The 10,102-nt window shown below is 47.7% G+C and overlaps 1 protein-coding gene across 1 annotated transcript in view; it reads right to left on the bottom strand.

Annotated features, from left to right (window-relative positions):
• Positions 1-206: 206 nt before the first annotated feature.
• The window catches only part of SRRM1 (serine and arginine repetitive matrix 1), a 16,903-nt gene continuing 7,007 nt past the window's right edge, over positions 207-10,102 (bottom strand). Inside the window, 13 exon segments of the mRNA XM_038160844.1 lie at positions 207-1,202; positions 1,379-1,573; positions 2,019-2,196; positions 3,175-3,636; positions 4,128-4,232; positions 5,904-5,945; positions 6,178-6,316; positions 6,921-7,007; positions 7,317-7,397; positions 7,507-7,636; positions 7,638-7,779; positions 9,294-9,413; positions 9,928-10,102. The exon segment at positions 9,928-10,102 is cut by the window's right edge and continues 29 nt beyond it. Of these exon segments, the coding sequence (XP_038016772.1) occupies positions 1,098-1,202; positions 1,379-1,573; positions 2,019-2,196; positions 3,175-3,636; positions 4,128-4,232; positions 5,904-5,945; positions 6,178-6,316; positions 6,921-7,007; positions 7,317-7,397; positions 7,507-7,636; positions 7,638-7,779; positions 9,294-9,413; positions 9,928-10,102 (1,961 nt within the window). The 3' untranslated portion in view covers positions 207-1,097.

The following is a 10,102-nucleotide window of genomic DNA, read 5'->3' as shown; positions in this document are numbered from 1 at the left end:
GGCTGTTAGACTCCTGCCAGGCAGAAACTCCACAGGAGCATCACTAATTAAAGGGCTTTTCCTGCTCCACCAGGCCAGTTAAAAGCCCCAATTTTTCCAGAGCCAGCACAGTGGATCAAACACTTTCTCATCTCCGAGCAGCCATTAGCCCTGCACAAAACAAAGCTGATTAGCAAATGTAAACGTCCAGATAAAAATAGCCAACATCTGTTTAAATTTAGAAATTTATTTTGTTTAATCCACAAGCTTTATATAGCTTTAGTTAAAAAAACAAAAACAAAGAACAGTGAAAACATGACAATATCCAAAGTTCAGGTTCCTCTACACTTTCAAAGAACACAGCTCTGAAAGTTGCTCAGACCATTCTGAAGAACCGTAACGAGACAAGATTTATGAATGGGGCAACGACAGCTCACAAACAAAATTTATGGAACTGAAGGAATTATTATTTTTTTTTCTGGGTCTGCTGATCATGGAAACTGCCCTTTAAAAAAAGAACATAAAAATACAAATGAAATTCCAGTGTTCCAAATCAACATGTTACATCAATATAAACCCACAGTGTCCTGGTAAACAACATGCTTTCATTTATGTACCACTCTAAATTGCTATTCTTGATTGGCTTTAATGGAGACTATACAGGCAACAGTAGAAAGCATTAAAGTAGAGATGTACTTCCTTGAATTCTGCAGTGGTTTTACTCCTGGGCAAGCCTACAAACCACAAAGGTTAGTAGCATCATGTAAGTGATACAAAAGAAGTCAAATGAGCCCCTCACAAATTCTGCTCAAGGCTCTGCTGGATTTCAAAGAAACGAGGGAACTGACTGGTCATGTTTCAAACCTCCAAAACAAACTCCTACTGCTTCTAAAAAGTCTCACTCTAAATGAAATTATGCTGACTGTCAATGAAAGAATGTCACTAGTACACTGTGGACACCTTTTGTAATGTAAATCCATGCCCTTTGTACATGGTGAACCTCAACCTAGCAATTATTACAACAAATGTTATATTCTAAAGCTCAAACACATTTAGCAATTTGAAATTGAATTCTGAGTACAAACCAAATAAAATGTACATTATATCAAAGGGTTGGCCTAGGAGGGGGGGGACACCTGCGCCTTCCTCATGGACCTCAGGGCCTTCTCCCGCAGGTGCTTTTCGAGGTCATCCAGGTTGTCCTCGGGTTCACTTTCTGTCTCCTTCAAACAAACACAAAGAGCTGCTTCAAACACCCCGGGCCTGGCCAGGCTGAGCCCTCCCAGCACTGAAACCCCCAGCTGGAATCACACCCCCCAAATCTCACTTTGCCATTAGGGCTGTCAGAACACCAGCAGAGCGGCGCACACCCACCCTCCACCAAGCCCCAAATCCTCACCTTTTTGGGTTCTGTCTCTGCTTCCTGCTCTCCCTGTGCTGAGGTGGTGTCTGCTGGAGCCACAGCAGCAGCCACTGCAGCTGCTGCTGCCTTCTCCTTCTTATGCTTTTTGTGTTTCTTGTGCTTTTTATCCTTTTTATGCTTCTTATCCTTCTTTTTCTTCTTCTTCTTGCCACCACCTTCTTGATCTGAATTCTGTAATAAATTATTCAATAGATGTTACAACTCATCTCTAAGGCTTCAAACTTCTCTAGCAAAGAATGGAACTGCCCCTGGGAAACACCTCAGAAGAAGAGGTGAAGATACCAAACAACCTGTTCTCTCCCCACTGGGAATACTCCCAGTTTGCACACAGGATACTGACATAAATATGCCCCCCTCACCCTGCAGACCATAAATCTCATGTACACTCATGAAAGGGGACTTCCCAGAAGTCTGATTTTCTATAGAGCACCATTTTCTCCCTCACTTGGAGATGTTAAGCTCTAAAAATTCACATTACAAATTATTTAACAATGAAGAATGACCCCAAGCAGATCCCCCCGCCATGAATAACCCTGGGGCTGCTCAGCAGCTCAGCCTTCCCAACCAGAGCCTGCCCTGAACCCAGAGCAGTTCTGTTTTGTGAGCAGACAAATACCCTGGCAGGCGACGGGCTCTGAGTTGGGCTCTTGGCCTTTTTTGCAGGTGACCAGTTGGCAGAAGGAGAGCGAGAGCGGGCAGGAGATGCAGGTCCTTGGTGTTTTTTGGGAGCTGTCTCAGGTGACCCTGACGCAGAGCGGGACGAGGACACGCGCCGGGGGCTGGGGGTGGAAGCCCTGGGGAACAGAGTCACAGCCAGAGGTGACACACAGAACAAGGGAACATCCACACAAGAGCCAAATGAACACCTGTGCTTTAACTTGGGCAGGCTGCACTTAGAAGATTTAAACTGATTTAAAAAAAGAAAGATTAATTGCTTTGCCGATGTGATAAAGAAGGCAAAACAATCCAGTAGCAGAGTGGATCCATAATGGAGAGGGATAATGCAGCCTGAAAAGCTGTTAAACAACCCTGCTGCTGCTCAGAACTGATTGCTGCCTTTCTGCTTTAACTGAGTTATAATCACATTAAAAGTCAAGAGAACAGCAATGCTATTTATTTGTGCAAGGCTCTCCACTCAGCTACATTTTCCTTCTGAAAAAATTCATAAGCCAGCACCACACTTCTCAGAGTCTGCTCAGAAAAGCAGCATCTCACTGAAGACAAAAATATTTACAATCTTAGCAGTTTATCGTGAATGGTCACTCATGGAATTATTTCTGAGCTAATGAGGAGTGCTGCTCCCCTTCCACAGTTAGGTTTGAAGACAAAGTTATCTTCAAAGCCAGCAATTAAAGGGAAGATCTGGGGAGACTTCATGGCAGCATTCCAGGGTCTTATAAAAAGGAGGGAGAGGGGCTTCTCATGCAGGCAGCACAAGGGGGAATGGCTCCCACTGCCACAGGCAGGGTTAGATGGGATCCTGGGAAAGAATTCTTCCTTGTGAGGGTGTGAGGCCCTGGCACAGGGGGCCCAGAGCAGCTGGGGCTGCCCCTGGATCCCTGGCAGTGCCCAAGGCCAGGCTGGACAGGCTTGGAGCAGCCTGGGACAGTGGGAGGTGTCCCTGCCACAGCACGGGTGGCACTGGAGGGGCTTTAAGGTCCCTTCCACCCAAACCATTCTGGGATTCTGGGATTCCTTAACTACTTCCACTGCACTGCAACTAAACAACAACCCCTCATCGAACCCAGAGCAGACAAGATGGGGTTTTTTACTTTGTTTTCTTGGGTTCTGGCGTTCTGGACACCCTCCTGATGGGCCTGCTGCTGGGCGAGGGCGACTGTCTCCTCTGCGGCGACGCCGACGCTCCCCGGCGCGGCGGCGGAGGGCTGGAGGAGGGGTGGGAAGCTCGAGGCCGTGGTGAAGGTGAATGCCTTTTGTTTTGCGGTGGAGAACGTGTTTCCCTGTTGGATCTGCTGGGAGGAGACCCCTTCCTGTGCTTGGAAGATACGGAAGGGGAGCGCCGCTTAGCAGTAGGGGAGCTCCTCTGTTTTGGCGGTGGGGAGTGGGAGACTCTGCGCTTGGACTGGGGGGAAGGGGAGGCCCTTCTTTTGGGAGGGGGAGGAGGAGAAGCTGTTCTCCTCTTGGGAGGGGGAGATGGGGAATATCGCCTCTGGATCGGGGGGGAGTATCTCCGTGGAGAGGGAGAACGTCTGCGCGGGGGCGGTGACGGAGACCTGCAAAGAGAGCAAACGTTCAGGGGCCACCCAGGCATGGCAATCAGCCAGCAGCACCCTGCACCCAAAGAGGGGGAAAAGGACTCTAGAGCTCTTTAAACTTCTCAAAATTTAAAATAGAATTCTTTAGAAATTCTAAGAGTTTAAAATAAAACTCTTTAAAAGCTGTTATCCAGAAAGGTTGTGGTTGCCCCATCCCCAGAAGTGTCCAAGGTCAGGCTGGACAAAACTTGGAGCAGCCTGGGATGGTGGAAGGTGTCCCTGCCCACGGGACTGGATGATCTCTAAGGTCCCTCCCAACCCAAACCACCCCACGTCTGTGTGATCCCGATTCAGAATCTGCAGCAGCAACCCAAGGACATCCAGGCCACGCACCCACCACACCCAACCTCACCAGCCACCACGGCCCCCTCAGCTTCCCAGTGAAGGAGCTGGGAGCAGGGCCCTTTTCCCAGCCCAGAGCAGGCAGGGGGTGCCCGGGGTGCTCGTACCTTCGGCGGGGCGGGGACGGGGAGCGGCGGCGCCGGGGCGGGGGCGCCGGGGAAGGGGAGCGGCGCCGGCGCGCGGGGGGCGGCGAGGGGCTCCTCCTCCTCCTGCTGCAGAAAACAGGGACACGTCAGGAAACTGCCAGCTGAGCCACGAGCTGCTTCCGCTACACAAAATCTGCTCCTTGGTGCACCTTAAAATGGAATTCTACCGGGAGCACTGATGGAAAGAAATGTACTCCAATCTTTCTGAAGAGTGCGAGACGATGAGCGTCGGAGTGTGACCCTGAGCCCACCTGACTGCGACCCCGAGCCCACCACAGGTGTCTGACTGTGACCCTGAGCCCACCACAGGTGTCTGACTGTGACCCTGAGCCCACCACATCAGCCGGGACACAATTCCACATCTGCACAACCTGATCCATCACCACCCTGCAGCCAGAGAAAGACCAAATGGTTGGAATAAGCGATGGATCACATGCTGCTTTTGCCTTGGGTGGAGTTAATTTCCTTCACAGTGTGAAACTGTGCTCCATCTGAAATCCAAAATTATTTCTTGAAATGCAGTGAAAAAAACCAGAGTGGCTGCTGAAGTGCAGCTCTCTGGATTAAAACTGTTCACCAAATGAGCCATTTTCTGCTTTGCAGGTTTACAACAGACTTCTGGAAAGGGGAATTTTAATCCAAAATATTCTTGCACAGAATTTTAAAGGAAAGGAATATTGGCAAAGTGAAATATTCCTTTTTTTAAAAAAAAGCAATTAAGATAAAATGACTGGATAAGGGAAAATTGAGAGCAATTAAAAAGCAAAGCAGCTCATTTACATTAAGTGAGATCTGATTTCAAATATGCTGGGTATTGTTCTCCAAGGCAATGAAACACTTTCATAGATAAGAGTTTGCTCCAAAAGACAATGTTCTTTTATGATCCAAAAAACCCCCAGCCTTCAAATGTACTAACTGTCCTAATTAAACATGTATTTATGCAACAGGCAGTACGTGAATTCAGTGTGTTGCAAAACAAGATCAAAGCTTTGAATCCCAACCTGTTCTGCATAGAAATGTTTGACAGGATCCATAATTAGGAAGGTCTGCATTGGTGAGGGAGTCATCCTTATCGCCTACATCATGGTGTGTGCTGTGAGTATCTGCTAGCTAAGGCTTAATTACAGCCTGCTCAAGGGTCATTACATCCAATTAATAAACCCATCAAGCTTCCTGCACCTTTCTGTATTTCTAGATCAACACAGAGACACAGAGGAAAAAGTGTCACAATAAAAAAGTCACTGCTGTTTTACTGACTACTTCCAGTAGTTCCAAACATCTCCTGAACTCAGGAATGAGAGTTTTGAAAACTCTAATCATCTCTGACCCAGGAGATCAAGATCTTAATTGCTTGTTGCAAGCGTGCAGGAGGGTTTTGAGTCAGTGGCAGCAGGAACCCAACGCCGCTCACCCAAAGCTGGGTGTCTGGAGCGAGGAGCCCCTGAGGAACACAAGTGTTCAGCTGTTTTCAGGCATCAGTGGGATGCAACAACATCCAAGTTATTGATGTCACAGGCTGATGTGACTTAACAAGGGGTGAGCAGTGGGGGACACAGAGCAGGTGCTGATCCTTCTCTTTTTGCTAGTGAAATGGTTCCAAGTCCAACACATGAAGGAGCACATCAGTCTGAATTTCCCTCACCGTGAGTGTGCAAGTCTGAAGGACAAAAGGATGGCAAATGCTTATCCATGCCAAAATAAATGACAGCCTGTTTAAGAGATGAATTTCTAACCAACCTTTTCATCACTGGTGATTGCCACCTCTTTTCCATCTGCATCCTGAGAGCAGTGGAGGGAAAACAAAACAAAACAGATCTATCTGCCACGGATCTGAGGCAAAAATGAACACCATCAAAGAAAGGTCAGAGCAATTTTTGCCAAATGAGTGTAATGGGAAGGAAACCTTGAAAGAAGTCTGGGCAGAGTGGGCATGACTCGATGTGTATTTGGTGGGAGTTGCAGAGACAGACATTAAATAGCAGGAAGGGATGAGCTGAGTTCAGGCAGTTACCGAGGGGAGGAATCCTTCTGGCGCTTGCGGGGCGAGGGGCTGCGCGAGTGCGAGTGCCGGTGGCGCCTGCCCACCTCCCCGTTCTTCACGTTCGACCTCTTGGGCCTCTCCTCTTCTGAGGAAGATGAAGAACCAGAATCTGCAAACGTAGAAAGAATCACTCTCTGGAAAATGATCCTCGTGACACTGCTCACTGACGGGGTAATGCTGCAGTTCAAACCAACCTCATCTCCCGCAAAACGAGAACCCGGAATTTAAAAGCAGATCGACTGAAAGTGTTGGTTGAACTGAAGTGATAAATAAATCTACTGGGTAAAAATACTTAACTGTCCCCATAAAATGTGGCTAGACAGATAATTTAAAAGGTGAACTGCAGCTGCTTTTTGAAACTACGTGGACAAAAATAGCCAGGTGAATTTCATGCTCTCAAGCATAAGAGAGTCCCAAGTAAGGACAGATGATGTAATCCACAGCACACAATGTTTGTGTGGTGTTAAGAGTTTAGAAGCGCAATTTTAAAGATGCAAACCCATTAACAAAAGATGTAATGACCTTTAAAAGTCATACTTTTCTTCTTCCTGAGCAGTAATTAAAGTGACCTCATTATGAGTGGCAAATCTGTATTAAAGTTTACAATAGCACTGCAGAGCACAGAGCAAATTGTTTTAATCTGTATTTGAACTGAACTACTTCCTGCAAAAGGAAACTACAACCCGGATTTGGGGAATTTCTGTGCTCCATACCAGATGAAGACTGTTGATTTTGCCTCCTGTACTGGCGCCTCTGTTGGACAGAATCTGCTGCAGCCATTTTGCCTCCTTTGTCTTCTTCTGGAAGGACACACAAAGACAGGGCACTTAAACCAAGGAGAGAGATTTGCCTCATGCAGGCAGAAGCAAAGTTATGGACAGCAGACCAGCAGGTATGGGGTTTTCTCCCACTCAAATCTTAGGATAACCTAGAACTTTCATTCCAAGCAATCTCGGATAGAACGAGGCAGTAGGAGTGATCATCTTTAGAGTTCTGAAAACTCTTGCTTTCAGTGCCAGACTTCCCGGAGGGCTCAGCACTTCACTGCCCAAGTACTTTTGACTAAAACCCCCACACCCAGGAGCAGAGCTGAGAGGCCAGAGCCGTACCTGATTCCGACAACTCTGCTTTCCTGGGCTTGGGTGCTGGCGAAGGAGACTCTCTTTTCTCAGTACTCTTATGTTTGGGTGCTACAAGACAAAACCAAACAGCTCAGCTGCAATTCCCACCGTTCCTTCACGCTCTTCTCCGAGGGAACGCGAGTCCCAAGGGGAGCGCGAGCCGGACGGCGTCCCTCACCTGAAGCCCTGCCGGGCGAGACGGAGCCGCGGCTCTTGCGGGCGCGGTTGGACTGCTGGGGGGTGGGCGAGCGGCGGGGCTTGGGCGGGGGGCTGGCGGGGGGCGAGGGCCGGTGGCGGCGCCGGGGGGGGGCTGGCCGAGGGGGACAGCCGGCGCGTTTTGCGGGGGGGGCTGGACGCGGGTCTCTTGGGAGGCTTCTTTGGTGGAGAGCGGGAGCGCGACGAGGACGAGGAGGAGCTGCTGCCGGACAGCGAGGCCGAGGAGCGTCTTCTCCTGCAAATCAAAGCCCACGTCAGGTCCCGGCCGGCCGCGGCGGGGAACGCGTCAGCACAAAGAACAAAGAACTGCAGTCGTTTGCAAGCACAGACACCGAGCCACAGATAACAGCACTTCCCAAACATGGTGGACTGCCTGCAACGCTCGCTTTGGAGAAGAGGAGGATAACGACCAATCTTTCACAGTTATTCTTAACGACAATAGTGAGCTAAAAATTGTTAGTGTCACCTTCGCTGGCTTTCTGTCAATCTACAGGCTACAGCTAAGCTTTGCCCCTGGAAACAATTAGTTTTGGTTGGGCTCTCTAAGTTCTGGGTGGTTAAGAGAATTGTCTGTGTTAGCACGTGTGACTTAATGATCTCCAGAGCAGATCTGGGTAAGAGCTTAGTGTGCAAGGACACTAAAATGTTTTACACCAGGAGGTGAAAATTTCAGACAACTTAACAACTTAACAATTCAGAATCCATCTATCCATCCTTATGTTTTAGCTTTTCATCTTTACTTTGCAATTTTAAAAGGTAGGGCCTCAGAATTCTGCGGCAAAATTTGTGGCAAGTTCTGTTGCAATTGTGTACCTGCAGAATCCACCTTTGGCTGCAGAATTCCTGAGAACCTGGAAAAAAGAAACCCTACCTTGAGTGAGATAAACATTTGCTGAAAGGGAGCTCTTGTACATCTTGCAACATACATGTTTGATACTTTTCACAGTTTTCCCAGTAACTGTGTGAAATGAACATATTGACAAACTCAGGCAATAGTCATCACCTTGTCACAAAAAGGAAAAGAAGTGTTCCTTCCTCAAAACCAACTGCTGTACACGAGAAGCATCACTTTGATTCTCTTCCTATGAAAAGGATCAGAATCTGTTCTCTCCCCATGAAGACAAATGTCTATTTTGACACTGCCAAAAGCACATCATTTACTCTGTGAGGCAGCTAAGAGCTTTGCCTCTAGAGCAATTCTTATGCTGTAAGAAATGTGACTTTCAACACCAAAGGGCAAATCTTGAAGAATCTTAAGTAAGAGAACATGAAGAAGAAACACACTTCAAGTCCAAATTTAATTTTATGTGATAGAAATACAAGTCATAATTAAAAATTCCTAACGAGTAAAATTCCCAACTTGTTCTCATTTTTTTTCCCCAGTCAGGAAAGACAAAGCACTAAGACTTAAGCAAAAAAGCCCTAAGGGATATCAACGTCAGCCTGTGCTGGGAGCTACCCAGAGCCATCTGAAGAAGCAAAAAAGAAAAAAACCTCTGAAATTGCCACTTTTCAAAAAGGTGGAATTCTCATCACTACCCTAACTCCGAAGAAATCATTTCAGCTCTGTAACCCTGGTCCCCCACAGCACACTTAGGAAATGTGACACCGCAGTTTCTCCATCACTCTCATCACACACCTGCCACTGCTAAGGTGAGATGAACCAGGGAATTTTGCTAACACAGCTACAGTTCTCTTTAACTTTGCAGGTTTAGCACCTCCAGCTGTCTCAGAAAGCAGGGCTCTTACCGCCTCACGGGGGATCTGCTCCTCCTGTGCCTGGGTGGGGGAGGCATCCTCCGGGGCGGGCTCCTCCTGCGCGGGGACGGCCGGCGCCGCGGGCTGGGTCGCCTTCTAGGGGAGTAAGACCTGTCACAATCAGAAATTCCAATGAAAAGCAACTATCTAACTTCCATAGTTGAGGAATTTATCCTCGAGGCACTGAGTGCAGAGTTGCCTTCCTCCAAGTGCATCATATTAAGGCTGTATTTAGGTGAGGATGCCAAATCAGACACAATCAGGGCTTTGAAGTTTAACAACATCACTCTATGAAGTAGTAGAATAAAAAAAGGAGGTAAAGAAACTATTTTACAGCATTTTCAGCATCAAACCCATGTCCTAAAGAAAGGCTACACAATTCCCATTATCAATATTAAGCAGCTGAATTCCTTCTCTGGTCAGTGCTGGTCACTGTGAGCATCTTCTCATGAATCAATTCAAACAAAACGCTCCCAAACACATTCGTGCACCAAATGCATCCTTCTCATTTGGCCCAAAACATCCACAGCTCAACACCTCTAGAAACATCACTAGCCAGGAACATTCAGTGGCACCTTCAGCAGAAAATATTCTCAAGCTTCACAGTCAGCACCTGAAGCCCTACCTTGACCGTGATCTATGGCGCCTTCTGGGTCGAGAATGAGATGGAGACCGGGACCGGGATCTTGACCTGGACTTGGACCGAGATGGGGATCTCTGACGAGTCTTCTCCTTCTCCTTCTCTCTCTCCTTCTTTGAATTACGTTCTGGTGAAGTTTCCTTAGTCTCTGGTACAGGTG

This window comes from Motacilla alba, chromosome 23 (genome assembly GCF_015832195.1).
Source record: "Motacilla alba alba isolate MOTALB_02 chromosome 23, Motacilla_alba_V1.0_pri, whole genome shotgun sequence".
In the NCBI taxonomy this organism is placed as follows: Eukaryota; Metazoa; Chordata; class Aves; order Passeriformes; family Motacillidae; genus Motacilla; species Motacilla alba.
The sequence above is the reverse complement of the archived record's forward strand: the minus strand, read 5'-3'. Positions and strand labels throughout refer to the sequence as shown.